Source organism: Melozone crissalis, unplaced genomic scaffold, assembly GCF_028551555.1.
Source record: "Melozone crissalis strain CALT ecotype California unplaced genomic scaffold, PUWL_Pcris_2 ptg000026l_1, whole genome shotgun sequence".
Taxonomy (NCBI): Eukaryota; Metazoa; Chordata; class Aves; order Passeriformes; family Passerellidae; genus Melozone; species Melozone crissalis.
Window position 1 is genome coordinate 7,259,310 of NW_026535804.1, and position 16,418 is coordinate 7,275,727.

Sequence of the window (16,418 nt, forward strand, 5' to 3'; positions counted from 1 at the left end):
CCCTGATCTCAGGGTGTGGGGCCTCCTGCTTTTTCTCAACCACACCCATAAGAGTGAGAGAGATACAAGAGGGTGTGTGCAAGACAAACAGGCAGAAAACTGGAAGAAAAAGCAGCTGATTTTACAAAAAATCCAAAGAAGGATAAAATAGGTCAGAACAGACACAGTCACACCCACAATGGGAGAATTGCTTCTTCAGTGATTTGCCAGGCATTCCCCATTGGTGTCCTTTGGGACAGTGCTTTTGGACAAATCATCAAAAAACTCTCCAAATGTCTCATGTGACAATAGGGCTCATTGACTCCTCACTGGTGTGCGTGACTTCTGCAAAATGGGGATGGCATGACTGGCTGTGAAAGCTTCAGCAGGGGAAACTTCATGAGCTGATATTGATGAAAGGATTTCCAAATTAACTTCATAGTCCTCAGCTCTCACTAACCTGTTTGACTCAATGTATACACAGAGCCCCATGGCATTTGAGGTTTCTGGGAAAATCCTCTGAAGCCGAGTGTTCTCTTTGTCAATGTCCTAAAGAGGTGTGTTGGAGCCACCTGGTGCATGAGAGCTGGGCACTAAGGGACAATCCTGACAGTCCTTCCCGTACACAGCCCCAGGCAGGCTCAGCTGTTTGCCAGCTCAAGAGAAACTGGCAGCAGCTGGTGGCGGCAGCTGAGGAAATCTAGAGTGAGGGAGATGGCACCATGTAGGGACATTATTAGTGTCTTGTAACTGTGCTCTTTGTGACTGAAATAATCTCTGTCAAGGAGCAATCAGTCCTTCACAGTGCAGTGTGCTGGAGCTTCTGATGACTCTCTCAGAGATTAATGTTTAGGGTTTATGAGGGCCAGCATCACAAACAAGAGTAGGAAAAGAAAAAGCAAAAGAATCACCCTCTCTTGACTCCCACATGGGAAAGAAGCTGTGCTGAAAGGACAATGGGAGAAGCATTAGGCAGGAGCTGGACTAGGAGCTGCTTGAGACAGGAGAGAGCACAGGCTGCATTTTTCAGGTGTCTCCACAGCAATGGCCAGTCTCTAAATTTGCAGATCCTCAATCCAGCACTGGCACCAGCTTCTTCCTTGTCCCAGAGAGGAAAAGTAAGGAAACGTCTTCTGCAGTGCAATTGTCCAAGGAAAACAAAACCCAAAGAAGAACAAAACCCAAAGAAGAACATAACCCAAAGAACAAAACCACTGGCCATAGTGTGTATGCAGAGGACTCTACTACAGTCTTTATTCACTAGACACTGAGGTGGGTACTAAGGCTCATGGCAGAAGAAAAGTGACCAAGAGGTTCACATTTTGTGCAGCCCTCAGGTCACTTTGCTGCCTGGTGACATGCTCACTCTTCCTCTTCTATCCTCCTATGGAACTCGCGGCTCTTGGCTCGGAGCTTGTTGACCTGTGACTCTGCAATGTCAGCCCGCTCCTCGGCCTCCTCCAGCTCGTGCTGGATCTTGCGGAACTTGGACAGGTTCACATTGGACAGCTCCTCCTGTGTGGGGAAAGGGAGTCAGGGGTGAGGAGCCCAGGGCAGGGCCTTAATTCCTCTTGCACCTTGGCTTTGTTGAGCTGCAGCTTTTCCCTTGGGGGAAGGCACAAATCTCCATCCCATTTCTTCCACTTGTTACATGTCATCATCCTCACATAGCTACTCATCCTTGCCTTTGAGGAAGATCCCTTGTAGAAGGAGCATCATGGGATTTAAACATAATTATGCTCTGGAATGTGGGAAGGAAGCAAAATGGGCAGCCGGAAATGTGATTTTTTTAGTGCAGAATCAAATATTTAATTACATCTGCAGATCCTTAAGTGGGCTTAGGAATTTATGAAAGACAATGATTACAAGAGGGCTCCTCTCATAAATTGCCTTGCCTGCGCAAGAAGCCCTACACTGTGCTGGACTGTTTCCACAATGAATAAGCCATGCTCAGGCAATCTTAAATTCAGGGGCTGTAGGACTTGTCTTAGGGCAAGTCTTCCCTGACTGCTGCATGCCTGGAATAAGGCAAAGATTCCTTGTACAATTATGATAGCATAACACAAAGTTATTTGGGAGGGGAATTCCTATACCTTCCCTGTCTGCTAGAAAAACTCTAAAAATAATTTTTTTTCAAAATTTCTTAATATAGTGTGTTACTGATATTAGTAATAAGACTCCTTATAGGTTGCTTTGTAGTTCTAATTTAGCAAAAAATGCTAGGTGCATTTGCCCTCCTCAGTAGTCTTCTTAGTGATTCATTGGCAAGTCTGATTTATGATCCTTTCAGAGAATTAGGAGAACTCCATTACTGATGAGTGGCATATTCCAACTTTCTTGTATCTATCTCTGGGAAAGTGATTCTTGCCAAGCACTCAGAGAGGTACTTACAGCCTCCTCAGATTGTCTCTTGTAGGATTTCACTTTCATTTGCAGCTTGTCCACCAGATCCTGCAGCCTCAGCACATTCTTCCTGTCTTCCTCAGACTAAAGCAGTTGGTAAACAGATTAGAGAGTCAATTCTTGGTCTGCATCATGTGAGGTTAACAATTGCCCTTGGAGATGGTGTGGGCAAAATGTGACTCATTATGAGAAAGCCCAGTGAGAGCAGGAGAGCTCCTGCCTTACCTGGTAGGTGAGTTCCTTCACCCTGCGCTCGTACTTGCGCACGCCCTTCACGGCTTCAGCGCTGCGCTTCTGCTCAGCATCAACCTCCCCTTCCAGCTCCCGCACCTGCAAGGACAAGCCCAGCCCTGCAGCTGCCCTGCCAATGTCTCTCCAAGGAGGGACACGCTCACTCAGGCACAGCCTCAGCGCTACACACCCTGGCCTCCAGCTTCTGGATCTGCTTCTTCCCTCCCTTCAGTGCCAGCTGCTCGGCCTCATCAAGACGGTGCTGCAGGTCCTTCACCGTCTGGTCCAGGTTCTTCTTCATCCTCTCCAGGTGGGCACTGGTGTCCTGCTCCTTCTTCAGCTCTTCTGCCATCATGGCTGCCTGATCAGAACAAAAGTTAAAGCCATTTTGGGGCTGGAGATATTTTGGGCAGAGTACATTCACCATCAGCAATGCCAGGAGTGCCCAACTCACATCTGTGATGGCCTTCTTGGCCTTCTCCTCAGCATTGCGGGCTTCCTGGATGGTATCCTCCATTTCACCCTGGATCTGGGCAATGTCTGTTTCCAGTTTCTTCTTGGTGTTGATCAGGCTGGTGTTCTGCGCAATAGGAAGGAAATGGCAAGAGTTAAGTTCTGAAACCTGCCGTGAACAAAGACTTTTCCCTTCCAGCTTCCAATTCTTACTCTGGGATTATTGTTGCAATGGTTGTTTACAAAATATGAGACATGGGCTATGGGATGAGATGCAAAACACTCCTCTGTTTGGGGACATCAGTAGTACAACCTTTCAAGTACTGCTGGCTCTCTGGTAAATTTCAGCCCTCTGTGTTTGGTCAGTGTCAACAGAACTCTTTGCTCCCGGCTCTGACCTGAGTGTGGAGGAGCTGCACACGTTCAGCAGCATCCAGAAGCTCCTGCTCAGCCACTTTCCTCGATCGCTCCGTCTGCTCCAGGGCTGCCCGGAGCTCCTCAATTTCAGCCTGCAACAGGTTTGCTCTGCGCTCCACCATGGCCACCTGCTCCTTCAGGTCATCCTTTGTCCTAAGTGCATCATCCAGATGGATCTGGGTATCCTGGAAAGAAGGAGAAAAGAAATTAGTAGGTGTTAGTTGCTTGAGTGGCGTAAATATCAGGGATCTCATTTTTCTATTCCTGTAGCTCTGCTGAACGGACCTTGAGCACAGCCTGGGTGTTCCTCAGGTTCTTCTGTGCCTCTGCAGCCTGGCGGTTGGTATGGCTCAGTTGGATCTCCATTTCATTCAGGTCTCCCTCCATCTTCTTCTTCAGCCTCAGGGCTTCATTCCTGCTCCTGATCTCAGCATCCAAGCTGCTCTGCAAGGACTCCACAACTCGCAGGTGGTTTCTCTTCAGCTGGTCAATCTCCTCATCTTTCTCTGCTATCTTCCTGTCAATCTCAGCCTTCACCTGGTTGAGCTCAAGTTGCAGGCGCAGGATCTTCCCCTCCTCATGTTCCAGGGAGGCCTGGACAAGTGGACACAAGCATTGATAACATTGATAAACCTATTGTTTATTTTTTAGAGAATGATAGGATATTTCCAGGATCTCAGCTGTCTGCACTCCCCAGCCAGAAGAGAAGACAACCAAGGCCTGGTCAACCCTATTTTCTCATTTCTTTAGTGCAGACACCGGTGATTATGGTCATATACCTCAGCTTCCTCCAGAGCAGCCTGGATTTCAGATTTCTCCTGCTCAATCTGTTTCTTCACTTTCTCCAGCTCGTGAATGGCCTTTCCTCCCTCCGCAATCTGCTCCGTGAGGTCGGAAATCTCCTCTGTGGGAACAAAGATCAACGGCATGGTCAGGCACAGAGCAGAATGGGAAGGGCCCTGTCCCACCAAGGTGACAGGCATCTCTGCAGACCTGCAGGCACAGAGCCATGAACAATGGTGGGAATGGCTGATAGTGAGAAAGGCCAGGGAGGAGCAGAGGGCCAGGGACTTACGCTGCAAGTTCTTGTTCTCCCGCTTCATTGTTTCCAGGTGGTCCAAGGACTCCTCATAGGCATTCTTCATCTTGAACAGCTCCGTGCTCAGAGAGCGTGACTCCTTCTGCGAGGCCTCCAGCTCGGCCTGCGTTTCCTCATACTTCTGCTTCCATTCTGCCAGGATCTGAAGAGAAATGGGGGGTGAGTAGGGCTGTGACCATCACAGGGCCCTGCTCTGGCCAGGAGTGCTGGTGCTGGAGGCCAAATGACCTTGTCAAAGTTCTTCTGCTTCTTATCCAGAGCAGCACAGGCAGCATTGGATTTCTCCACATCAATCATCAGGTCCTCCACTTCATTCTGCAGCCTCTGCTTTGTCTTTTCCAGGGAGGCACATTTGGCATTGACAGCCTCAACCTGTTCCTCTGCATCCTGCAGGCGCTGGGCCAGCTTCTTCCTGGGAGACATAAGGTCAGCTTACATTAACACCGAGTATCAGTGCGTGCTTGCCTTTTATTATAGTATGCCTAATCAGTTTGCAGTTTGCAGTCACACAGTGCTAAGGGCTACATATGCACTGTCCTTAGGCTTTGCTTTTACTATAGTACTAAATATATATTATAGGATTAAGTTTCTAATTTTCTATTGCTCTTCCACAAATCAGATCCGTGACTTATTTCTCATAATATAGTGATGTTTCCCTTGCAATGTCACTTTTGAATTTTCAGTCTTATTTTTCTGCTTTTTCTATCACCCCCTACTTGGCCTCCTCGAGCTCCTCCGTGCGCTGAATCGCGTCTGTCTCGTATTTGGTTCTCCACTGGGCCACTTCACTGTTGGCCTTGGACAGGGCTCGCTGCAGCTCCCCCTTGGCCTCCTGCTCCTCTTCATATTGTTCCCGGAGCAAGTCACAGTCGTGGCGAGCAGACTGCAGGGCATGGGCAAGGGCGTTCTTGGCCTGTGGGGACAATTGGGTTGGGACAATTAATTTCCCACGAGATAGTAAAATATTAACTTGATGAATGTTGTTGAAAATTCCTGGATTATAACATTTAATGTGAGACCAAGAAAAATGGCATATTACTTCCATGTTTTGAGAATCTAGAATGCTTTTTCAGGAGAGATGATGGGTAAATTTCAGCTATACAGCTGCGAATCATTGAATCCTTTTAAATATGTTCTAAAGTTTCAGCTGCCACTGTGAAAAGGTAGATTAAGATGTGCAGTTTCTTTTTAGATATGTCCCAATCATTTTTATATGTCATCATAAATTGATTAAACACCTAAAATTGTTTATCCCTGTCTCAGTATCCACACTGGGTGGGGGGGGTGGTGGGGGGGTGTCTTCCTCAGCTTTGCGTACCACAGAGGGAGGAGGTAAAATTTCTCACCTTGCTTTATCACTCAAGAGTTAAAATGATACAGCTAACATTCTGATATTATGTGAGAGTAGGAAATATAGAGTAAACAGATTCCCAATCCAAATCAACCCCCTACAGGAAGTAACTTTACCTTTATTTCTTCCTCTAAATGTCTCTTTAGTTCCTCAATCTGTTGAGTGAATGCCTGTTTGCTTCTGGATAACTGAGATATCAAACCATCTTTTTCTTCTACCTGACGTGAATATTCACCTAAAAAAGTTTTCAGACAGATTGCCATTTGGAATCAATATTAAATCAATATTTCTTTTAAGCACAGTATACCAGCTTACAGAGAATAGATCAATTTGAGTAAAGCAGCAGTGTTTTTTCTTATTATCACTGGTTACAGTTGTTCCATTTTGAGGGAATATAGGGGTGTATTACCTGACTCTGTCTGCAGACGAGCTCTTTGAGCATTGAGGTCATTGATCATGCGCTGATGCTCTTCTTCCTTGGTCTTAATCTCACTCAGCTGATCTTCGAGAGTGCGGCACATCTTCTCCAGGTTTGCCTATACATCAAAGTTATGTAAAACAAGAGGACTACCACTAAGTTCTAGCATACTGTTCTCAAGGTGAAAAACAATGCAATTGGATGTGATGGCAGAATATAATGAGAATCAAAATCATGTATTAGGAAGTGTATAATAGGGCAGTAACATGACAGAAACTCCATACCTTGGCTTTGGAGACAGACTCCATGTTGCTGGCCAAGTCATCAATCTCCATCTTCAGCTCACTCTTCTCCTTCTCCAGCTTCTGCTTCACGCGTTGCAGGTTGTCGATCTGCTCACCCAGCTCAGCTGTGCTGTCCGCGTGCTTCTTGCGCAGGGCGGCAGCCGTGGCTTCGTGCTGCAGCGTGGCCTCTTCCAGGTCACGGCGCATCTTCTGGAACTCTGCCTCACGCTTCTTGTTCATCTCCACCTGAGCTGCTGTGGCCCCTCCTGCTTCTTCCAGGCGCTCGCTGATCTCCTCCAGCTCCCTGGACAGGTCAGCGCGATGCTTCTCTGCTTTAGCGCGAGAGGTTCGCTCTGCCTCAATCTCCTCCTCCAGCTCCTCAATGCGGGCCTGCAGAACAGCAGGGACCCTTCACAGCCGTGCCTTCCTCCTGCCTGAGCTGAGCCTGAGCAAGGCAGGGCAAGGAACAGAGACTTGCCTGCAGCTCCTTGATCTTCTTCTGAAGTTGAACACCCAGGGCTTGTTCATCTTCAATGTTGCTCTGGATCTGGCTGATTTCAAAGTCTTTCCTTTGGGACAAGTGAACCATGTTAGAGCTCCAAGAAACAAGACAAGTGCTGCAGCCCAGCACTCACGTTTGGCCCCAGAGCCACACTTACTTCTTCAGTTTCTCATCCAGCTGCTGCTTATCATTCTCCAAATCCATGATGCTGTCCTGGGCCAGCTTCAGGTCTCCTTCCAGTTTCCTCTTAACTCTCTCCAGGTCCACACGCAGTTTCTTCTCTTGCTCCAAGGACCCTTCCAGCTAAACACAACAAGACCATCAGGGCTCTGCCAGCCAGTTTGGACTCCATACCTGTCCTCTTTCTGCTCTATATCTGTGTGCTTACATCATCCACTTGCTGTTCCAGCTTGCTTTTGGCTTTGGTCAGAGTATTGACTTTGTCTTCCTCTGCCTGCAGGTCATCCAGGGTCTGCTGATGCGCCTCTTGGAGGGCTTTCTTCTCTTTTGTCAGCTTCACAATGGTCTCATCCAGGGCTGCCATCTCCTCTGTCAGGTTTTTCACCTTTGAGAAGAAGGGAACAAGCACAGACAGAAAATGGCGCTTAAAACTTTCTAACAAGACAAGTTTTTCCAGAATGCAAGTGATAGGTTCTACCTCATACCTTGTTTTCAGTGGCATGTTTTTCCTTCTCCACCTTGGCCAGTGTTAGCTCAAGGTCATCAATATCTTTCTTCAGCTCTGAACATTCATCCTCCAGCTTCCTCTTCTTGGCTGTCAGATCAGCATTGATTTCCTCTTCATCCTCTGCCCTTTCAGTCACCTCCTTAATTTTGGCTTCCAACTGGATTTTGGTTTTGATGAGCTGGTCGCACCTTTCCTCAGCATCAGCCAAGCTATCTGCTTCCTGGTGGGTAGACAAAATTTTGTGGATTCTAATGTTTTGAATTTGTTCTGCTCTGACTCTTATATCACAGAGTAGCACCTGAACCTGACCTTCAACTCCAGCTACAGAAGGATTTTAACTGCTAATTACCAAGCAAAGAGAGGATGGCTTTTCCTACACCTGGATCTACAAGTACAACTTTCAAGTGTGTTTTGCATTTTGCCACAAAATTAATTCATTGTTCTATCTCGTGTCAAGGATCTACATTTGTCTCCTTCCTGTGAAGACAAGAGCACTGACTCCCAGTTGAAACTCTCTGTATCTTTGCACTGGCTGTCAGAGTGCTTACAACACCGCTGCCAGAATTTGTTTCCTCAGCTTCATATATGTATAATATAATTTCCCAAATGTATTACTTTTGGTCTTCTATAGTCTGATCTTCTGTTCATAAAGAACAGTCTGAATGTATAGACTTATTTTCTGAGTGATAAAATAAAGGTAATAAACTCACAGCCTGTACTTGGAGCTGCAGGTCATTTTTCTCCTGCACAAGTTTCACCATTTTCTCTTCCAGCTCCTTCCGCTTTGCCTCAGACTTTGCAAGCTCTTCCTTGGTTTTCTCAAACTCCTGTTTCATGTTGGCCATCTCCTTCTCAGACTCTGCACTCTTCAGCAAGGGCTTGATCTTGAAGAACAACTTCATCCATGGCCAGTGTTTGACATTCATGAATGCACGAATGTTGTACTGGATGCAGAAGATGGATTCCCTGAGGCATAATTAAAATGTACAATGAATATTCTCAGTCTGATGAGTGTCAACACTTCCTCCCAAGCAGAATGACTCTTTAACTGAAGAAGAGGAAGGTGTACCTGCGCTCCACCATTCTCTGGTATTCCACCCTCATCAGGAAGCCCCTGCACCTGGCCTGAGTGCGGGTGATGAGCTGTGCCAGTTTCTCATCCCTCATCTCCTCCAGGAGGCCCAGCAGCCCAGCTTTGAAGAACACCTTGAGAGAGACAATATTGCACCACATCACTGCCAGGTAGAGAGAGCAAAGCCCAGGCAGGCAGTGAATGGGGGAGTTTGTACCTTGGTGTGTCCAAATTTATACTGGGTGTGATCCACATCGATTGACCCAAGGAGCTTCTCAGAAGCCTTCTTGCTATCGATGAACTGTCCCTCAGGGATGGCACTGGCATTAAGCACCTTGTATCTGTGGAATCAGAAGAAGATAAGACTATTTTTTTCCAAGCAACACACAGTAGCCTCTAAACCCCATCAACTGGTTTTGAAAACAGAGCACAGCCTAAATGGACCCATGAATGAACCAACATTGCTTTTAATGATGCTGACAAGAGCAGAGCTCTCACCTCTGTTTGAAGTCAGCATAGAGGACTCTGCTGGGGAACCCTTTCCTGCAGATCCTGATCCCTTCCAGCACGCCGTTACAGCGCAGCTGGTGCAGCACCAGCTCGTGCTCCATGGCACCTGGCAATGCAGAGCACAAATGAAGGGCACAGATTGCATTGCAGAGGGGAATGGATGTATCAGAGCAAGGATCTTTCATCTTGGGCTTCTTACCAGGTGTTTTAGTCTCATTGGGGATGATGCAGCGCACAAAATGGGGGTGAGTGCTCCGCAGATTGGTCATCAGCTTGTTCAGATTCTCCTAGAGGAACCAGTTACCAGTGTGAGTTTCCTTGTATCGAGTGTTTGATGCACCAAGGTAATGATTTTACAAACTTCTCAAGCTGGGTTTTGAGCATTTCAATAAAGCCACAGAAACCAAAAAATTTCTTCTATTTGAAGATACTAAGCACCAGAGTGAAATACAACAGCGCTGCTATTGGTTCAGTGAAAACTTATATATAATTTCACACGTTCACAAAAAATAAATTACTTAGATTTTTCACATTCTGCCTTTAGAACTCTATCTACTTTAGTATTAAGAAATAGGGATTTTTTACAATGAGATATCTATCTCCTTGGAAATTATTTTCAACTCCTCAACAGAAATGCAGGAATACTAGTATTACCATTCTAGTTTGACCCAAAGACATAAAAATATGAGTATCTGAATGATATCTGCAAATAAAAAAAAAATAAGAAAGAAAACCACCACAAATTAGGCTCCCACAATTTTGAAGAATGAATGCTTATTTTTGAACATATTTGCAAAGTTAAAATTGACTGTGGAAAACCTGATGTGGAATTCCCAAAGAAATTTACCCCTTTTATAGTAGCTCCTTCAAATTTAATATTAGCTCGCCCCCTTTCTGCACGTTTCAGAGATAACAGATACAGTACTATACCCGGAAAAGAGCTGAGACAGTCTGGAAGGAAGAACCCTTCTTCTTGCCTCCCTTCTTGCCACCACCAGCCTCTGCAAATTGAATAAAGAAAAACAACATTTTAAAATTACCATGAAACAACTTTTAATGTTTAGTGTTTATGGCTTTAATTCTTTGACAGGTCTCCCACATTAAAAATACAACTTTCATAAAACGTACCCGCATCTGCTCCACCATAGTTGGCAAAGAGTAAAGCCAGGGTCTTCACAGATGATTTCTGGTACAGCCCAATGACAGTTTCATTCAGAGGGTCCTTGTTCTTCTCCAGCCACCCAGAGATGTTGTAGTCCACTGTGCCAGCATAGTGCACCAGGGAGAAGTGAGCCTCAGCCTTACCTTTGGCAGGCTTGGGCTTCTGGAAGTTGTTGGACTTGCCCAGGTGCTGGTCATAGAGCTTGTTCTTGAAAGAGGTGTCAGTTGCCTTGGGGAACATGCACTCCTCTTCCAGGATGGAGAAAATGCCCATGGGCTGGGAGAGATTATGACAGACAAGAGGGAGAAACAGATTAGAAAAAAGATATCTCTTGGTAGGAAAGTTGCTGAAGTCAGAAAAGGAAGCTGTTCCCATAGTGACTTTAAGTCAGAGAAAATCCACTAAAGTTCAACTTTTTTCAGTGTTGCTGTTTCATTCAAAATTATGGAAATGCCTTTGCTGATAAATTATTATAGATATGATAATGTGAAATACTGTTCTCTCCATAAAACTTGTTTACTGGTAAGTACTTAGAGAACACAACCTTTTTCACTTCATTTTGTAATTTGGCAATGAATTCTCTAACCAAAAGCCTTCATATCTGAGTAATGATCTCCAAAACCACTTCTACCTGCTTGCCACTTTCACAGAGTATATATTTGAAGAAGTCAAAATGTTCTCACATGCTTCTTATTTGTTTCTCTTGGCAAGCATAGAACACCCAATTTCTATTAAACTTGAACAGGAAGGATACCTTCTCAATGAGCTCAATGCAGGCAGCCAGGTCCATCCCAAAATCAATGAATGTCCATTCAATTCCCTCCTTCTTGTACTCCTCCTGCTCCAGCACGAACATGTGGTGGTTGAAGAACTGTTGCAGTTTCTCATTGGTGAAGTTGATGCATAGCTGCTCAAAGCTGTTGTACTGCCAGACATAAAAAGGCATACAAGGATTTCAAGGATTAGCAACAATACCAAGGTGTGTTCTTGTACAATCCTGATTCACTGTATCTTATATTTTACATACAAGTCCCCTTCCTGTGTAGTTTTTCTTTGCTATCTCTCCAGGATATTTAGAAAAGAGAGGTTTTTAATTTAGAGCAATGAGAAGATTAGTTTTCTATTCTGTTGTTTTTTCAGGATTAAAAACATTATTCCAAAAGGCCTACAAGAAAGTGTAGGGAGATGAAATATGTTTCAAAATTCTTAATTATAGTTCTACCAAAAAATTCTAGGAAAGCTGTGCTCCTTACATCAAAGATCTCAAAGCCAGCGATGTCCAGGACACCAATGAAGTACTGCCTGGGCTGCTTCGTGTCCAGCTGTTGGTTGATACGAACAACCATCCACAGGAACATCTTCTCATAGACAGCCTTTGCCAGGGCACCCACTGAGTTGTTCACCTAAAGCATACAGAAAGCTTTGGAGGTTACTATACACAGCAGAGGACAATCAGTGGGAACCATCACAGCATGCTCCACATTACCATATTTTTTTTACCTGCTGCACAGTTTGGCCCTTGGTCACGTATTCATTCCCCACCTTGACTCGGGGGTAGCAGAGGGCCTTGAGCAGGTCTGCTGAGTTCAGACCCATCAGGTAGGCAGCCTTGTCAGCAACTATCACCAGAAAAGACAGAAGAATAGATATTAAAAAATTCCTAAAAGTTAGTGCTGTACTGTCCTAATAGTATTCTCCACAAGGTTGCACAACAGTATCTCTCATAGCTAAAAACTTATTTCTCTTTTTGTGTTCAGGGACTCAGAGTCTATAACTCTTCCTGAGCTTCAAATTCTGCAAACATTCTTCAGGAGACATCATTGCCTTTGTCCTCTTGCAGATGTCAGTATGAAACTTTAAACTTTCTAGTCATATAGCAAGAGGATTTATCACTCAGAAAGATGGTGACATGGACTGTCGCTCCTACTGTGACAGAGATTAATGAAGTACACATGTCAGAGTTCTCTCCAGCAGGTAAGGGTGAAGAAAAGCAGAACCTTCTGTCTTGTTAGGCTCCATACTACAGCAGAGGTTGCAAGGTGTATTTCACCTTAAGTATGATTAGCAAAGTTACAGCAATTGACATACAAATCTCCTGGCTTACTTTCAATGTACACTGGATCTCTTCTATAGTAGTCACAGAGTAAAAAGTACAGGTATCATTAAATGAGATAAATGCCTCAAATGGAGCATTTTCTCATGGAGCAATTCGTCATGGAGCAACTAGTGTACATTTAAAGCCTGAAATCTGTTTAAGTCCTTCTGTAATAAAGACTATCTCGTTTGGAAAGGTTGCTGACTCTGCTGATACCTTCTGTGCCGTCAGGCTCTGCCTGCTCCTCACGCTGTTTCTGCTTGAACTTCAGGTTCCCATAGTGCATGACAGCCCCTGTCAGTTTGTAGATGGCTGTTTTCTCATCAGCACTGAAGCCCAGGATGTCTATGGCACTCTGGCAGCAGAAACACAATGTACATACAGCAGGGCTCAAGTGCACCAGATGATCATTTGGTAAAGTTACTTACATCTGTGGCCATCAGCTCCTCCTGATCATCAATGCTGGGGACTGTGATCTCACCTTGACTCACAAAGTGGAAATCATAAGGATTGGTGGTAATGAGAAGCATGTCTGAAAGCAACAGAAGGAGAAAAACAAGCTTAATTTAGTTTCCAGATAACACAATGAACTATTGCTCAGTGATCTTCCTTCAAAAAAAGTTAGTGATCTTTCCTACCAATTAGCTCTGGCTTTTTGTTGGACATGATCTGATAAAAGATGTGGTAGCTCCTTTCCGCCTTGAGCTGGAAAGTGACTCTGGACTTCTCCAGCAGATCTGGCAAGGAAGGTAGGACAGAGTCAAGCACAAGAAGTGGGGAAGGCTGGAGGGAAGGGGGATCAGGCCAGAAGGGTGTCTTACATGTTTCAATATCAGCAGAAGCCAGTTTGCCTGTGGCACCAAAATGGATTCTGATGAATTTACCCTGAAAAGAGCAGGAAAGTCAATTGAGTTTTATTTTACCAGTCTGGATAGCAAGAATATCCAAATTGGTGTTGACAGTTGTTCCAATTAATAACTCACAAAGCGTGAGGAGTTGTCGTTCCTCACAGTCTTGGCATTTCCAAAGGCCTCCAGCAGTGGGTTGGCACTGATGATTTGATCCTCAAGCGTTCCCTGCAGGTTGATAATCAGTGCTAGTTATCCTTTCCAAAAATCATGTCAGGAACAAAGAAAAGCATTGATCCCACCATGTATCAACTAATTTACCTGCATTTTGCCTGACGCATGTTCTTCCTTTTTCTTCTCTCCACTGGCTGCAATTGTTGCAAAGTACTGGATGACACGCTTGGTGTTCACAGTCTTCCCGGCCCCGGATTCTCCGCTGCCAAAGCCAAGAGAGAAGCAGCGGGTGCGTGGTCAGGCAGGAGGGGCCCTGGCACCGGGCAGCCCCGCAGGGACCCGTGCAGGGGGGGTACCTACGTGATCAGGATGGACTGGTTCTCACGATCTGTGAAGAGACAGAGGTAAGAAACAGACATAAGAAAAGACAAATTAGAAATTCAAGAACTAGGAGAAAAATAAGAACTGAAGCTTCCAGAGGATCCAGGAAAAGAAAATAGCAATAAGTGCCCAGGGAATTCTAGTGGGTACTTTTGATGTGGTCAGCAGTACTGCAGCTCTTAGCAACTGGTTCTATATAAAGGAATCACTGCAGAGAAACTTCAGTAGTCTTATGCCTTTCCTGACATTGTCTTTCCATCAAGTTACTTATTTCTTCTTTAACAGGCAAGTACAGGTTATGAAAATATTGAAGTTGCAATTGTTTTGTATGTAAATTCTTCTGAAGCTAAAAGTCTCTAGAATAATTTTATCAAAATCTTAAGGCATCATTAATTACAGAACATCTGACCAACATCTTTCATCCTTTTTCACCCCAATTTTTTTTAATTCCTATATATACAGAAATTATGCATTCTTGAGATTATACATCAACAACATTCATTTTTTATTTTTTCTATTCTGTATGCACTTCCCAGAGTCTAAGAAAAGAACGGGAGAAGAAGTTCTAAAATCCTGCACACCTTTTATTTCATTGCATATATAAGGAAGAGAAAATAAGAGGTGAAAGGAAGAAGGGAAAAGTGGCAAGAAATTTTTTGAAGTCGCTCAATTTAAATGCTAAAAGCTTTATTTTTTCCTTGATATTGTTTTAACGAAGCTTACTTTTCACTCTACAGTGCAATGGATTTAGAGATGCAGCTACAGACCAGTGCACGAGTTCCAGAGATCATTAAAGGCTGTATGTAATTTACATCACGTGGCCATCATCTACGTCATGAAATCCATTTGCATATTAAGTGCCTCAGGTGAGGTTTACATACCTCTTTAAGGTACATCTCTCTGTTTTATTTGTCAGCACTGATGCTTGAAGATTTAAATTTATATTATGTACATAATTTATAGGATATGTGTCATTTAACCACACCCTGTGCTCTCCATCTGAGACTAATTTAATGATTAACATACACAAGTCCATCCATATATGTAAGATTCCATTATAGGCATAAGGTATACACAACGAAATGGGTGATTTCTTTCCAGTGAATTTACACCCTCTAGGTTATGTCCAGGTCCTTAGTGATTCTAATGAGAGCACTGACACTCAGCTCTCACAGACCATTAGACTTAAGTGCACCAATCTTCCATTAATGTCACACACACAATTTTTTTTTAGTGTGGCACCATATTTCCAGATAATACCCTACATTTCCCTGTACAGATAGAAAATTTCAAGAGCAGCTCAAAGGAAATCAAGCACTCACCAGTCAGCATGGACTGATAGGCATTGTCAGAGATGGAGAAGATGTGTGGAGGGGCCTCCTGGCGCTTCTTGCCTCGGTAGGCCAACACCACCTCGGGGTTGTACACCGGCAGCCACTTGTAGGGGTTGACAGTGACGCAGAAGAGACCCGAGTAGGTCTGCAAGGAAGGGACACAGCACGTTGGCTTGCCCTGAGCCTGGTCCAGCAGCTCCTGAGGCTGCCCAGAGGAAGCTGCTGCTGCCACTTACGTAGATCATCCAGGCTGCGTAACGCTCTTTGAGGTTGTACAGCACAGCGGGTTCGTGCAGGTGGGTCATCATGGCCATGTCCTCGATTTTGTCATACTTGGGAGGGTTCATGGAGAAGACTTGGTCTTCCTTCACAGTCAGGGTCTGCCAAGAAAACAAAAGATCCACATGTATCGCCTAAAATCTCAAAGTGGGGATCAAATTTTGTCCTTCACTCTTGTTTTTGACTCACCTCTCCCCCTTCAGTCTTGACAGTGACTTTTCCCGATTCCCTGCTCTGGATTGTCCCTTTCACAAAGGATTCTTTGGGATGAGCCACGAAGACTGATGACTTGGCATCAAAAGGTTTGTTCTGGGCTGCAATTCTCTCCTTCTCCGATTTTCGGAGGTAAGGAGCTGCCTCCCCAAAAACAGCCATCTCAGCATCTCCAGAGGCCATGGCTCTCCCCTAATGAAAGCTTGTCAGCAGAGGTGCCTTGTGAAGAGCAAAAATGTTATTGGTCATCAAGAAGAATAATACAATTAATACCAATGAGAAAGCTCCTTGCTCCTTGCTCTTTAGCAAATAAATTCCTAGTTAGTCTCCAAAATAAACTCTTAGGAAGACACCAATTAAATCCACTTTATTTGAAGTTAAAAGTACCATAGTCTGAACTCAAGAATAAGACTTAGACTTCTACAACATGTAGATCTTGTAATAGTAAACAGACCATCTGAGTATTGAGTAGTTTGGTAAGTCACCCTGAATTCAGAGAAGGTTTGAGTTTTTCTCATAAAAGAA

At 44.5% G+C, this 16,418-nt stretch overlaps 1 protein-coding gene across 2 annotated transcripts; it reads right to left on the reverse strand.

Annotated features, from left to right (window-relative positions):
* Nucleotides 1-1,341: 1,341 nt before the first annotated feature.
* Nucleotides 1,342-16,076, reverse strand: LOC128938434 (myosin heavy chain, skeletal muscle, adult-like). Of its 2 annotated transcripts, none has more exons than XM_054278648.1 (38): nucleotides 15,870-16,076; nucleotides 15,638-15,781; nucleotides 15,390-15,546; nucleotides 14,047-14,074; nucleotides 13,834-13,948; nucleotides 13,648-13,740; nucleotides 13,486-13,549; nucleotides 13,303-13,401; nucleotides 13,093-13,196; nucleotides 12,881-13,019; nucleotides 12,070-12,188; nucleotides 11,823-11,972; nucleotides 11,324-11,494; nucleotides 10,536-10,845; nucleotides 10,338-10,408; nucleotides 9,607-9,694; nucleotides 9,396-9,513; nucleotides 9,115-9,238; nucleotides 8,895-9,031; nucleotides 8,536-8,791; nucleotides 7,803-8,045; nucleotides 7,526-7,702; nucleotides 7,295-7,440; nucleotides 7,114-7,204; nucleotides 6,636-7,025; nucleotides 6,343-6,469; nucleotides 6,050-6,168; nucleotides 5,299-5,495; nucleotides 4,811-4,994; nucleotides 4,559-4,724; nucleotides 4,263-4,387; nucleotides 3,769-4,077; nucleotides 3,465-3,668; nucleotides 3,068-3,193; nucleotides 2,804-2,974; nucleotides 2,608-2,712; nucleotides 2,371-2,466; nucleotides 1,342-1,494 (listed from the first exon to the last, which is right to left on the reverse strand). In XM_054278648.1, exons 1-38 carry the CDS (start codon nucleotides 16,074-16,076, stop codon nucleotides 1,342-1,344), a joined length of 5,823 nt encoding a protein of 1,940 aa, XP_054134623.1. The 2 variants fall into 2 exon arrangements, with proteins under 2 accessions (XP_054134623.1, XP_054134622.1); XM_054278647.1 differs by having other exon boundaries at nucleotides 10,521-10,845.
* Between the last annotated feature and the right edge of the window lie 342 nt (nucleotides 16,077-16,418).

Excerpts from the sequence above, each read along its gene's own strand:
- LOC128938434 (XM_054278647.1), bottom strand. The coding sequence starts at position 16,076 with ATGGCCTCTGGAGATGCTGAGATGGCTGTTTTTGGGGAGGCAGCTCCT. Across the intron at positions 13,741-13,833 it reads ATGCGTCAGGCAAAATGCAG|GGAACGCTTGAGGATCAAAT; the intron begins GTAAATTAGTTG and ends ATCAACCTGCAG. Across the intron at positions 11,495-11,822 it reads CTGGCTTTGAGATCTTTGAT|TACAACAGCTTTGAGCAGCT; the intron begins GTAAGGAGCACA and ends TATGTCTGGCAG.